Source organism: Sinohyriopsis cumingii, chromosome 6 (genome assembly GCF_028554795.1).
Source record: "Sinohyriopsis cumingii isolate HCF-2022 chromosome 6, ASM2855479v2, whole genome shotgun sequence".
In the NCBI taxonomy this organism is placed as follows: domain Eukaryota; kingdom Metazoa; phylum Mollusca; class Bivalvia; order Unionida; family Unionidae; genus Sinohyriopsis; species Sinohyriopsis cumingii.
This window is the reverse complement of record NC_142966.1, coordinates 32,797,031-32,812,453: the sequence shown is the minus strand read 5'-3', so window position 1 is coordinate 32,812,453 and position 15,423 is coordinate 32,797,031. Positions and strand designations below refer to the sequence as shown.

General features: G+C 35.8%; 1 protein-coding gene across 1 annotated transcript in view; it reads right to left on the bottom strand.

Annotated features, from left to right (window-relative positions):
- Positions 1-6,706: 6,706 nt before the first annotated feature.
- Positions 6,707-15,423, bottom strand: part of LOC149796595 (embryonic protein UVS.2-like) — a 55,565-nt gene continuing 46,848 nt past the window's right edge. The window contains exons 7-8 of the mRNA XM_089961317.1: positions 13,747-14,028; positions 6,707-9,152 (exon numbers count right to left, since the gene is read on the bottom strand). Coding sequence (XP_089817443.1) covers positions 8,944-9,152; positions 13,747-14,028 — 491 coding nt within the window. The 3' untranslated portion in view covers positions 6,707-8,943. The remainder of the gene's footprint in view (positions 9,153-13,746; positions 14,029-15,423) is intronic.

Here is a 15,423-nt window from a genome sequence, read left to right as displayed (position 1 = left end):
TTCATCGAGTTACTGTTATTATTATTACATTTATTATGGTGTTCCTGATGTCAATCACTTTAAGTCAAAACATGGCCAACCACTCCAGTGGCCTAGTGGTTAGAGCGTCTGCCTCGGAAGCGGAAAGTCGTGGGTTCGATCCCCCGCCCGAGTCATACGAAAGACTTAACAAAATTGGTAATAACAGCTGCCTCGCTTGGTGCTCAGCATTAGGAGGTTAGTGTTAGGACTGGTCAGCCTGGTGTCAGGATAATGTGACTGGGTGGGACATCATGCTATATGTCTGCGGCATGATGCCCAAGTGCTAGACATCACTATAAACTGTCACACTGCAGACATTGTAGCAAAATGTTAAAGCTACGTTAAAAATCCAAATCACACACACACACACACACACTCAAAACATGGCCATCACTGCTGGGTGTAGGATTTTTATGTTAAGCATGGAGTGGAGACCAGTGTTGGCAATAATTGTTAAAGTTTTAAAGAAATAGTCATGTTTCCTATAGAAATGATCTGTTCCATCATTTCTTTTAACAAAACAAATAGTTTTCGGACCATAAAACTTTGATGGAGAAAAAATAGTTTTTGGATTATAAAACTTTAGCAGAGAAGCATTTTATTTTGAAACTGGGTGGCCATCCCAGTCAAAACATTTTTTAAAAAGTCTCTGTATATTTTATAACATTCTTAACATCCATTCTCCAAATCATATAATTGATTTACTCCAACCTTGTTCATGGGTGCGTTGTGATCTGAGAAATTTGAACAATATCATCATTCAATATCAATGATGAAACACTCTGTGCATAAAATTGTATATACTAAAACTCCAATTCATGGAGTGGTCAAAAAATCTTACAGCAATACACTTCACTTCTAAGCACTCATAAATATTGTCATTAATATTAAATACTTTTCCATTTACATTTGCTCCAAAACTAGACTTGGAAAATTAGTATTCCCATTCTCTTGACCTAAGCTGCTGCACCATTTTCTGTTTTTTTTTGTGTCTCTAATATGATGGAACTCCAATTTGCATTATGAATTTACATTTTTAACAATTAGTAAAAAATCTGAAATTAGAAATGTATAACTTAAATGCATATAATGAAAATATTTTTTAAAGTTCATGGTGTTACTTATTGACTAAGTTAAGAACATTATATGATAGAAATCGACAGTGCTTCATTCCTCATTGCAATTTTCCAGTTTGCAATATGAATTAATATGCTACAGGATTGAAAATGATTGTTTGTTTTTAACATTTATAATTGCTAAACTAGTTTGCATTAACTTTTAAGTAAAATAGCATTATATAGGAATAGTTTTTGAAAACAAAATTTATCCCAATTTCACATGATGATTTGCTTGAAAAAGTTTTGATTTAAAAAAGTGTATATTCATTTTTAAATTAGGTAGCACACTTTCATTTTAAAAAAATTCAAGAATTATATATAGAAGAATTATAATAACAACTCACATGTAAGTCATTTACATTTAGCTCAAAAAGCTTTAAAATTTATATATAATGTTAATCGTCACAATATTTTAAATATTTCTATCCAAAATGATTATAACTAATTTCAGCAAATTATGCCCAATAATTCTGAATTAAAGGGTTACTTCAGAGATGTATTACAAAAGGTAAATATTATAATTCCATTTAGCATAAAACTTGAATTTCTTATAACTCCTTTGAGTGTTTAATAAATACCATTGTATATACTCTTTCTGTGTTTTGTTCATTGTCATGACCAAATATAAATGCTTCAAAATTAAATGTTGAATTTAAAATGCTTTTCATAACACTTTCTTGGAATTTTGCACTGTACTGCCCTCCCAAATTTTTAAGCTGTTTGCCTTGTGTGATTTAATTGGATGTTTTAAATAAAAATGAACATGCTTTATCGTATATGTAGTATGTTTCGATTTTTACATGTAAAAATAAACCCAGACAACAATATATCGTCTCCCATGAGTGGGCGCTTCATTTTGGAGTTGCAAGATCATTCTTTGCCTACATTTTCAACACTGGAAACAATGTGGTAAACTTGGACAAGGGAAGCAAATCTGAAAGGAATACTCAAGCCTGAAATTGTTACCCCCCTTGCTTTACTTTCTGATGGACAAAGTCAACATAAAAACACGAATGAGATTAAAACTGCACACTCTTTTTTTGAGAGATTACAAGAGACGAAGCACAGTTAGCTTCAATTTTGCACATTGTATTAATAATGTAAACCATGACGGTGCCTGAAAGATGTATTTTGTTTCACAGTGAGATACTAGCTTAAACCTCATAAATGGTAAAATGCTTGACGATCAGTGACGACTCATTCATGGTGTTTCCCATTTATACTCCAGTTCTTGCCTATCCAGGTGCTTACTTATTAGTACCATCCTTGTTTCTTTTTCTTCTTCTCCTTTTTATTCTACTTACGTGTCTTTTATTTTTATATTTTCACTTCAGTCTGTAGTTGCCTTGAAAAAGACCTAATTTTAAATGAGACACCATTGGGTAGCTTCCACTGCACCTTGGACCTGTGCTGTTTCTTGCACATTTATAATTTTTTTTAAATGGTTCTGTTCAAACTGAATTAAAAAAAACTAACTCGTACGTTTTCTTAGGCAGTGTTAACTGATGTGCTATGGTCTCCTGTTACTTGACACATATCAATGTTTTCCATGATTCTTAATCACCTGCGGACCGCCTCAGTGGTCTAGTAGTTAGAGCGGGAGGTCGCGGATTCAAACCCCGGTCGAGTCATACCAAAGAATTATTTTAAAAAAATGGTACTAGTAGCTGCCTCGCTAGACACTCAGCATTAAGAAGTTAGTGTTAAGACTGATCGGTCTGGTGTCAGGATAATATGATTGGGTGTGACATCATGATATCTGTCTGCGGCATGATGCCACAGTGCCAGACATCACTATAAACTGTCACACTACAGACATCGTAGCGATATGACTGAAACTTTCTAAAGCTGCGTTAAAAATCCAAATCACACACTTAATCACCTGCCTATTGGCTAATTGCATTCATAAAATTGTCTGACGTGTGTGAACATCTTTTTATGTAAACTTCTTAAAAGTTACTGTAATGTATCAACAGCACAGTAAGAAAAAGGCGCTCTCATTATACAAAAACAAAAATGTTTTCCATCTCACTGACCCTTTGATGAATGATTCAGACCAGATTTGCATCAGCTTTATGATTACATACCTTTTTTTAAATATAAAAAAATGACTTGTAAGACTTACAAACATTAACCTTGCCGGTAAGAAACAAATTTCTGATTCAGTGCTTTCAGAGCTATTTATGGTATTACTGCCAGTAAAAGGGGAAAAAATCCATTTCAGAAAGATCTTTTTAAAATTACATAACGTATAAAACATTTTGGAATAACGTCGTTTTATTATTTAAAAAAATGATGATTTCCTTGTTCCAAAAGATCGTTTTCAAACAAAGAAAATAAAAATAACCCATAATTATTTCAAGAAGTATTTTTGTGTTGTTACAATGAAACTATTTTTGCCATTTCGAAACGATTTTTTCGAAATACTTCTAAGATGTTTGTTTTTCCAAAATCATATATTTCTAATAACGATATTTTTTCTTTTAAATAAGTGTTTTTCCTCGAAATTACGAGAATACTGTTATATTGGTGATATTAATACGCTGCTGTCTCCGTGATATTAACTAGATTTTATAATATACGACTCGAGTGAAATTGTGGGGTGGAAGTTTACGCCAGTTCAATTTGTACAAGCATAATTCATTAAAGAATGCAAACAAATATGAAATTATTAGGTATTTTCTTGGTTTCAAGACCTGTTCCACAATGGCTTGTATAACATTCTAAACTATGTAAGTTGCCAAGAACCTTTATTTATATTTTAAACGACCATATGTGACACGAGTTGCTCACTGTTTTACCTTCACGTTTGGCACTATACTGTGTTTAACTCATTCCCCTAACAGTAACTCTTGGTGCTTTTTGTTTGTTTTTTAATCATTTACTGTACTATTAAGACATTACAGTAGCCCATTGATATAACTAAATCCGAGACCTTTTAAGGGGGTGCGTTTGTACAACAAATTTTAATCATGTGTTAAGGACTTTACATGTGTTACATTTATCTTCTATTTTATATACATTTTACAAAATTTTGACACATTTATATTGTACGTTTTACCTTGTTCTTGCACATATTCTTGGGAAGAATTTCATGAAATACATGTTTACGTCTTTTTAACTTAGCTTATTGTTGGCACTGTATAGCCACTTTTGTGATGAGGTGCTAGAAAACACAGCTACAATATACCTACAAATTGTATCTAATTCTCGCAGATGGCCCATTTCGCATCCTGCATTCCAGCGGGATTTAGTCCTTTTGGGACTTTTTCATAAGAAGAAGAATTTTCTTATTTAAAAAGATTGGTATCAAAACTTTTTTTTTTTCAATTTTGCTAAAAGGATTACTTTCTTCTTTTTATCGAGCTTTGAAAATAATGATTTAATTGCTTTGAAATGTTACATTTCAGGTCGTCTACTTTTTTGATGCAATTGTCTTTTGCTAAGATTATTATCTTTATTTGTTTAAAGCTCAGTACATGATGTAGAGGTAAATCTTATGATGCCACAAATATTAGGCATGTCACGTTCTCGAAGACAGAACGAGACTATTACAGTCCTTTTGCCATCTTGGTTCTCAGCTCATCTTGTCTAGTGTCTATTGTGCAATATACGTGTGTCAGTAATTTATATATCAAACCTCTTTTCAAAAGCCACCAAACCAAGTTTGACCAAATTTGGATCTAAGCGTCTTGACATGAAGTTTTTTTCCAGTTATTATAAATGATGCAGATCTGCCATCAAATACAGCGACTATAGTTACTAAAAATAGCAAAACAAAAAACAAAATTAAACGACTTCTGAAAATTATGTTGGTCAATTTGGATATAAAGCACGGTGGCTTGAAGACCTTTCAAATTTTGCAAATGATGCTGACTTGTCTTCAAATGTGGCCGCCATGAAAAAAACTAGAGAAGCCACTGTTAGAGAAAATAACAAACATTCAAAGCATCTATTATAGTACGTACGCATAGATGAGGAGGGGGTAACCCAAATGCATATGCTTGCGTATTGGGGGGGGGGGGCGCGTCTACTGATAATGTACGTACGCAAAGGAAAGGGCGGGGGGGGGGTGAAACCTCGACAATAAATTGTCTAATATGTAACCTTCAGTCGGCGTTTGAATTTTAGCAGACACTAGACAAACTGTTTAAAGTTACGCTGCTTATTTGTTTGATGCAGCCAGACATTCAACCTCGGTGGACTATGTTTTATTAAACACGTTAATATTATTAATCCATTTATGGTTTCTGCGTGGATTAAATATAGGCCGTTCTACAGAATTGGAGGGGGGTGCGTCAAGCGTACGTATGCGGGGGGGGGGGGGGGGGTGTAAAAAAAAGTACGCATGTGTATAAGGAGGAGGAGGGGGCAAGCTTTGCCAGATTTTTGCGTACGTACTAAATGCATGACCCCTTATCCAAAAACCACTGAATAGAATTTGCAAAACCTGACAGAAAGCATCCTAGTATGAATCCCATTTAAGTTTATACAAGTGATACCATCGTGCATCTGCCAATGCTATATCAACCCTCTTTTAAGAAACCACCAGACCAAATGTGGCACAGGGCATAGTGGCATAAAATGACTCCAAGTTTATATACATGATGCTGATACGCCATGAAATATGACCGCCATTAATACAAAAATTTAGGAAATAAAACTTGAAACAATTTCTCCATAACCACTGGATAGACTTGGATTTAATTTGGAAGGAATCATCTTGGCTTAGATTCTTTTCAAATTTATAGAAATGATGCCGATTCACCATCAGATATGTTCATTGTTACAAAATAACAGAATTGGATCAGGTTTGTCAGTAAACATCCTGGCATGAGAAGGATTTAAGATGTTTATAAACGATGCCGATGCGCCATCAAATATGGCCACCATTGCTAAAAATAAAAAATCCTTTGAATGACTTCTCCAAAAACGTTGAAAAGAATCTGCCCAAGTTAAAAAGAAATCACACTGGCATGAAGACATTATAGTCTGTTTTTTTTTTTTTTTTTTTTTTTTTTTTTTTACAAATGATCCCAATTCCCCATCAAATAAGATTATCATGCTAAAAACTGAAATAAAATACGTAAACAACTTCTTTTCCAAAACCACTCAATAACATTTGATGAATCTTCAGAGAATTTAAAAAAAAATATGATCTGCTATCAATATAACCGTTGTTACAGGAAATCTGGAGGACTTGTATGATAATATGTTTAGCAAATAACGTCTTGAAATGAACTGATAAGTACGACTGGTTAAATAACACCAAGAATGGCATCGATTATGATGGATACAAAGTTATTAGCATCCTTTAGGTAAGGATCTGAGATTTATCGTTGATCAGAAATTCCTCTTAAGAGCATTCGTGGGACAAAATTATACATTGAGTTATTGGAGGTCAACAATAAATGATCATGTTGTGTGTGTGTGTGTGTGTGTGTGTGTGTGTGTGTGACATAGTGAGTTAACTTAATGTCTTGTTTTTCTTTGACACGTATGCATTCAGCAAGCGACAAAGTAAAGCAAGAAGGCATGTAAACCATTTCTAAAAACAAAATAGCAAAAAATGTAAAACCGTGTTTATTTCATGTTTATATACGCTACAGTGGATCGTTACAAAATATTCGTGTGCAGAAAATTACCCTTATCCTAACTTATTGCACTTATTTAAAAAAAAAAATGCAAGGAGAAATGAAGCAGGATGGAATCCAGCAGTCAATTGTCTCTACATTGCCATCTTATATGATCTGTGTAAATTCTGTAAATATATATATAGAAGTGGTGAATTTATTTCAATGCTTTAAACTCTGTGTTAAAAAGAACAGCATTTAAATTTATTTCAAAATGTATTCCATTTTATTAATCGTTCCATTGTCATGCGTCTGGCAAGTTTAAAGGGTGCACATTTGCAGATAGGTGTAGATCTTGCTGCCAAATTACGCTTTCAGTATAGCCAACCAAATTCACTAAACATTAGTGACATTCTAAGTTGCCTTAAAAACTTAAATGCTTGGTACTGTCATGGACTCCAAAATTGTTTCCCCCCAAATCAGATTGTGCACATTCATATAGGAAAAGCAAATAAACTGAATAAGCTGTAAGTTCCAGAGGGTAAAAAGGTGCTAGTGTTAATAAACATTGTAAGTGCCTTCCCAAACATACAAGTTAAATGGTCAATATACAGAACGTTGCTAGTAAACCTTCCTAAGTGTTTTCTATATGATTTTGTATGTGCATTTGGTGCCATAGAATATTATTTGATCAAGTTAAATATGTCTTCTAGTAGTATCGATCTGATATTTTGTCGAAGCTGTTTGTTCTTTGTACAATCAATGAGTTCAATATTACACACCTTTATCGTTTGTGTTTTAAGAATGTGTGTGCGCGCGTGTGTGTGTGTGTGTATGTGATTTTCTGCTAGTTGGGCTTTTGAAGTTGAAGTGGACACTTGATGGCCTAAATACCACCGTAATTATCAACTGCAATGGTAGGAATATGTACACTATATACCAAATCCTTTTTTCAAAATGAAGAAGTTTTAAAAATGTTATGTATCCCATGGAATTACATGTTGATGGCATTTGGCATAGAAATCCATTAGAAATAATTTTTAAATGTAATTTTCTAACGTATTATACGTGTGTAAAGTTTAAACATCCAGTACAGTTAAAAAGGATACCGAGCTGAATAAAGGGATTCTCATACCATAGCTGTTTTCAAATTCTGAACATACCCAACATTTATTTGTTTAACATGGCAAAAAAAAGACATATTTGCTATGTGTAAGTGTGTGTTAGAAGGTCCATATCTTAAAAACAACCGACCTATGATGCATCTATAATACTTCCGATATATTTCATTTAAAAATACATTTAACAAAATTGTTCACAAGGAAATGACTACTAAAGTGATTTTTATAGTATAGTTTGGATGAAATACCTTTGTACAATTCTATGAAGGCAGTAATACAATTAAGCATGTTTCGAGACTAATATACAGACGGATTTAGTATAAGTGTAAGGTATTTGTGTAATAACAAGAATAAAAGAACTTTAAATACTAAAATATTTTAAAAGTATATATGGACGATACACAATGAGATGAAGTTCAGTCAAAGAAGCTCTCTCAATGTGTTACTTACTATAGTAAGAATCCAACAATTAAAACTGATTCTGACCGCTCCGGTGGCCTAGTAGTTAGAGCATCCGCCTCGGATGCGGGAGGTCGCGTGTTCGAACCCCAGCCGAGTTATACCAAAGACTTACAAAAAATGGTATTACAGCTTCCTCGCTTGGTGCTCAGCATTAAGAGGTTAGTGTTAGGACTGGTCGGCCTGGTGTCAGGATAATGTGACTGGGTGGGACATCATGCTACATGTTTGCGGCATGATGCCCCATTGCTAGACATCACTATAAACTGTCTCACTGCAGACATCGTAGCGATATGACTGAAATTTTTTTAAAGCTACGTTAAAAATCCAAATCACACACACACACACACACACACACACACACACACACACACACAACTGATTCTACTTCTTTTTCAGTAGAATTGTAAGATTAAAATACAATATGAAAAACATTTACATTTTTTTACAATAATTTCTAATGATCTGAAATGAACATCCCTTGATAAACACAATGCACATAAAAACTGAAAGAACACTCTGTGTGTGTGTGTGTGTGTGTGTGTGTGTGTGTGTGTGTGTGTGTGTGTGTTTATAAGCTAATTGTCTCTCAGGGTACCAAGTTTAAATGAAATGAAAACAAATGACACTGTAATCCTTCCATTGCAGATGTCACACGAAATGCAGCGAATCTGGTGGGGAGGGATATGGTGCGGGTCGGGCAGGAAGCTGAACCAACGGCTGAACAGTCCGAATTCCTTTCTTTGACTTTCTGGGGAGAGAAAAACGCTTAACCACCAAAACTATGCTGATGATGGAGACGGCCGCTGCTGCACCGGCAGCTGCGCTGCCGATCATCATGGGTACGTTTACCTCGGTTTCTGTAACATTAGAAGAAACGATATAAGCATATGTTTTGATCTCTGATAAAATGCCACTTTCGTATTAATTTTCAGTGTGATCTCATGGACTGTTCCCAATATCTGGGAACAAGAAAGAATGTCACAAAGTTTGTCTCACTCATTTTGAAAAGAACTGCAATCTATATGAATATTAAAACACATGGTGCTAGATGTGTCAAATCGTTCACCTGGAGCGTGAAAAGTTAGAAGATTGAACTTCCCTACGAATTTTTTAAACTGGTGATTTACTTAAATCTCCCTCTGAAATTATATATATATATATATATATATATATATATATATATATATATATATATATATATATATATATATATATCTTTACTTCAGTAACTTCAATAAAATGATGACATGTCATAATTAACAGCAAAATCGGAAAATGTTGCAGACAACTGAAACCGATATTTTGTGTGTGTGTTTTTCGTTAGAAACTTTCGAGAAGAACATTCAAACTTAAACGTGTATATATTTAATCGAAACGTGTAGATATTTAATTGAAATGTGTAGATATTTAATCGAAACATGTAGATATTTAACTGAAACGTTTAGATATTTAATCGATTGTTGAAACGTGGAGTATTATGTTCTCGACCTATCATGTTATAAGACCGTTCGTCGCACATCTAGCTGGATGTTTTGTCAGCCAAAATCTTGTCAATTTGGGAAGTGTCACCACGATTACTCCAAGGCTTTTTCCAAGAGTTGAGGTTATTTTTGAATCGTATTGGAAAGAGATGAATATATGCTGAATGTTGTCATTAGCTGTCATTTGGAACACCTCAATTATTTATGAAACCAGGATTGACCTTAAAGTTGCGAATGTATTGATTTTTTCTCATTCGCAACTAGGTTACTCCTGCCGATCATACATTGATGAATGTGTGCCATTAGTTCCCATTCGGATCACTTTGACTAATTACGAAACAAGGACTGACAGAGAAATTATGAATAATTGAACATTTTTGCATTGGTAACATTTCGTTTAATCCTACAGTCAATCCAACCATAGAAATAGCCAAAATGGTCCTAACTTCTATTTTTGAGGAAATTTCCGGCTAAACAAAGTGTGTTACTTTTCTATAAAGTACAGCACAAATATACAGTCAAGATATATTTTAGTCCAGCAGAAAATGGCCGAGTTAATTGTGAATGAATCATACGCATACAATCGCAGAAATAGTCGAGGTAATTCTGAATGAAGCATACGGTCATTACAGTCGTAGAAATAGCCAAGGTTGGTCTGAATTAATCATATAGTCAATACAGTCATATAAATAGCCTAGATTGGTCTGAATGAATCATACGGTCAGTACAATCATAGAAATAGTCGAGATAATTCTGAATGAATCATATGGTCAGTACAGTCATAGAAATAGCCGATGTAGCTCTGAATGAATCATACGGTCAATACGGTCACAGAAATAGCCGAGGTAGTTCTGAATGAATCATACGGTCATTACAGTCGTAGAAATAGTCGAGGTAGTTCTGAATGAATCACATAGTCAATACAGTCATAGAAATAGCCGAGGTAGTCTGAATGAATCATATAGTCAATACAGTCATAGAAATAGCCGAGGTAGTCTGAATGAATCATACGGTCAATACAGTCACAGGAATAGTCGAGGTAGTTCTGAATGAATTATACGGTCAATACAGTCACAGAAATAGCCGAGGTAGTTCTGAATGAATCATACGGTCATTAGAGTCGTAGAAATAGCAAAGGTTGGTCTAAATGAATCATACAGTCAATACAGTCGTAGAAATAGTCTAGGTAGTTCTGAATGAATCACATAGTCAATACAGTCATAGAAATAGCCGAGGTAGTCTGAATGAATTACACGGTCAATACAGTCGTAGCAATAGCCATGAAGGTGTGAAAAGATCGCAGTTTGTTTTGTGAAGAACTTCCTGGCGAGCACAGCGTATTATTTTTTTCAGAACATTACTGCACCCACACACATCCAGGACATATTTTTGTTTCACAGAAATAGCTGAGGTGGTCGAAAAGGCTAAGGTCAAGATGGGATAGGATAGCACTAAAGTAAAATCTTTTACTGATCACTGATGCTGACAGAATACGTTTCTACCAAACTTTGTAGAAGTATAGCCACAAGACATCTCTCCGATCTCCAAATTTTTCAAAATATATTTTCTACAATTATTCAGGGCAAAATAATATTGAAAACTGAAAGAATCAAATTTAACATCGCTAGCGTGTTCCAAAGAGCCAATAACACGTCAACGTTTAGGCTCAATTTACAGCTTACTACAAATCATATATCTACTACATAATCCAACAATGGAGAACACTTTTCTATCTGTGTGTGTGTGTGTGTGTGTGTGTGATTTAGATTTTTAACGTAGCTTTAACAATTTTCCAGTCATATCGCTACGATGTCTGCAGTGTGACAGTTTAAAGTGATGTCTAGCACTAAGGCATCGTGCCGCAGACATGTAGCATGATGTCCCACCCAGTCACATTATTCTGACACCAGGCCGACCAGTCCTAACACTAACCTCTTAATGCTGAGCGCCAAGCGAGACAGCTGTTAGTACCATTTTTAGAAGTCTTTGGTGTGACTCGGCCGGGGTTCGAACCCACGAACTCCCGCATCCGGGGCGGACGCTGTAACCACTAGGCCACCGGAGCGGTCACTTTTCTATCTTATCGCACGACCAATTTAAGAATTAAGTTATGCTTCGCGTAACGTAATAAATCTGGCACCAATGTTTCGCTCAGGGATTCGATTAACATTTGACTTATTATCATACCTTCAAGGCAAGCGTTGGAAATTACGGCCATCTGGCCCATGACCTGGTTTTATCCATTAATTTGCATCATATGTGTGGCTTTAAAAAATCACTTAGCTTGCCCGCGCCCTGGAGAGGTTGCCAATGCCTGCTTTAAGGAATGCCAGACCATTTTCCCGCACTATCGCTCGACATGGCCGTTATCGCGCCCACTTAATATGGAAATGCCAGGAGCTGAATGGAATACTGTCCCCTTTATTGATCGACTGAAATTCCGATTATCTCGGCGCAAGACGTCATTTTATCAATCAATCAATGAAATTGTAGATGTTTACATCTCAATCTGGGTTGTCCAACAAATTGCTTCAGGGGTGCGAATATGACCAGCCAAAGGTATCTCTCTGACCAGCCAACCTTTCTTGTGAGCGTTGTAAAAAGCCTTATCTTTCCGAATTGTGTTCACCGGCCAAGTGAGTGAGCAAAAGATTACGACGCGACCCCTCACGGGATATGGTTTGACACAGCATGTACCTATCACAATCAAGCTTTCATATATATATATATATATATATATATATATATATATATATATATATATATATATATATATATAATTTTCAGGCCCTTGTTTGGCAGAGTTCTGCAAGATTTGCTAACTGTTTTCCGTGCCCTTCGCCCACCCAACCCCGGACACGGACACCTGAAAAGACTATCTAAATGCCCCCAAGATCTAGCAACTTGAATACAATTTTATCTTCAACTAAAATATACTGAAAACGTGCTTAGGCCTCTACAAATTATGAACACTTTAATACATACGATAGAAATCGCCTCTCAGATAGGTTCGATGAAAATATTAGTATAAATCAATTAGGAGATAATATTAACATTTCATATAACAGATATTACCTCTCTCGACCTCGATCTCGATCGATCAACAACATACTATAATTTCGGACCAAAAGCATTAGCGGCTACGTTGTAAAGTTTCAATATTATAACTACATGCGACCCTCTCCGACCTCCTGTTTAGTACTGTACGCTTCAGTACTTCAATAAGTAACACTCGTCTATGTAAAAAAATTAGTTGTATGTGTATTGTATATTGCTGCGAAATAAAAGTAAATGCGAATATATGGCCTGCTTATCGTGCGGGTTCAGTTCAAATAAACGAAGACGGTACGCACTGTTCCTGCAGAGTAGCAGGCGATTCTCAGTAGCTCTTGGTCCGATAAATCATCCTCACACACACCCCTACCCCCCCCCCCCCCCCCAAAAAAAATGTGTTGATACTGATGAACGATATGTGGGTGTGATATCACTTGCTCATTAAAATGTACAATTTTGCTGCATGAAAATCTTTCCGGAACAAACCACGTACACTTTAGACACATACCGGTAATTGCTAACAACCATATCCAGCGCGAAATATAAAATGGTCACAGAATATATGGTTGTGCTATTCCACGTGGAATTACAAGTCATCAAACATAGGATTTGCTCCGGAAATATAATGTACATGTCACCAAAAGAACCTTCAGCGATGGTAGCTCCACAGCCGCATGAAATACCGGTAAGTGTATAAAATATACACATATGTTTGCAGCCAAACATTTTCTGTACATCTTTACAGCTTGTAAGGAATAGGTGATATCAGCCCCTAAACCGAAAATCAATATCATCACGGGTGAGGAGCTTATTTATCGGCCTAACTGCAACCAGTGTAGTAAGGCAGTGTTTCCATCGAAGCGGTAGTTACAAATGCTACAGTCAATCCTAATCCAGCGCATATGCAGATACTTACTTACAACCGTGTTGGAAGATGATCCAGAGGAATCTGAGACATTGCTGGCCACTGTTGATGTTGTTGTCGTTATTGTGGTTGTGGTTGCTGTTGTCGTCGTCGTCGTTACAATATCGGCATAGTATGTTAAAATAAATCCGTGCTTGTTGTAGGAACTGTCTGAATTGAACATCACTAACATAGTATTACTTGTTGAGCTATTGAATGTTAATGTTCCACTGTTTACGCTAACTAGCTCAGAACAATCTTTTAGGAGAAACGTATTTTCGCATCTATATGATCCTGGAAATTACAAAAAAAGTTCAAATTAATTAGCGACAGTATTAAGTTGTGTATAGAGTACAGCTTGGACCCAGATTCGTCGTTTCATTATACACAGTCAGATCGGGGGCTATGCTTTTCATTGTAATCATGCTTTCAAGCCGATAGCATAGTCACAGATTTGTCAGTGTATAATTTGCAGGCAGATGATGGTGTACGCTGTTCGTGGTTGTGAGCATTTTACCTTTAAGGTATTGCGGTAATTAATCATTGAAACCATGAAGTTTCAGTCAAGACACTTGAATTTCAACTCAGACAGGAGACACGAAATATTTAGTACGGTAATCGACACCTAGAAATAGACCCTAGCAGTCACACCGATCTGATTAAAAAAATCGATCTCCACTGTCCTACATAAGACAATGGAGATCCATTTTAACGAGACTGACAGTCACATGTATGCCTCTGTGGTCATACATTACTGTATTTTGCACAAGCAAATAGCTTGCCTTCCACACTATTAGGTCAACCATCATTGTCATTTTCAACACGTTGAACTGAGATAAATCCAAGAGAGTTTTCTAACACATACTTTGGCAGAACGCCCTTTTATGTTTTCCTTTTCTATCGATGTATAATCATGCTATTTCGTTGAGAATTAAGATATAATTTCATTTGGTCATGCTCAGTCTATACAGTAATTAATAGCAAACACTAGCAACTGCAATGCAACATGCGGACCGATGACATCATTCTGAAATGGTTCTATACACAGTGGTCACTGTCTGACCTGTATACTTAAAATTTATAACAAAAGTAGTTGTTGTTGTTGTAGGGTTTAACGCCATTTTTCAGCACACAATAGGCTATACATGGCGGCCAGTATTAATGGTGGAGGAAGAACCCGGGAAAAACCCCGGAAAGAACCACCCATCCACGAGAAGCTACTGGCAGGCTTTCTCACATACCTACATTGGCCGAATCTGAGACTCGAACCCACGCGGACAGAGGTGAGATGGCAGTAATCCGTAACGGAGAGCGCTTTAGACCACTCGGCCACTCGGGGCCCCTATAACAAAAGTAAATCTGTGCATAGCTGCTATTTAATGTAACAAACTTTTCCTGATTTTTCGTCTGAATGTATTTAAACTGAACAAAAGCAAAAAAAATGTTTTTTAAAACAAAATTGTCATCAGTAGCATATAATAGTGACGTGTCTGTCCGTTTTTATTTAAAACACCCGAAGGAACATTTATCTTCAACCGCAATGCTTTAAACAAATGGTCGGGCATGTACTAAACTCATGTAGTTACCTTAAACTTTGTAATCACATTTGCATGGTTGTCTACAATATAATGTCTTCTTTTCTGCCCAAGATGTAACTTCGTTAGCGACTTTTGGTTAAGGTACATGGTC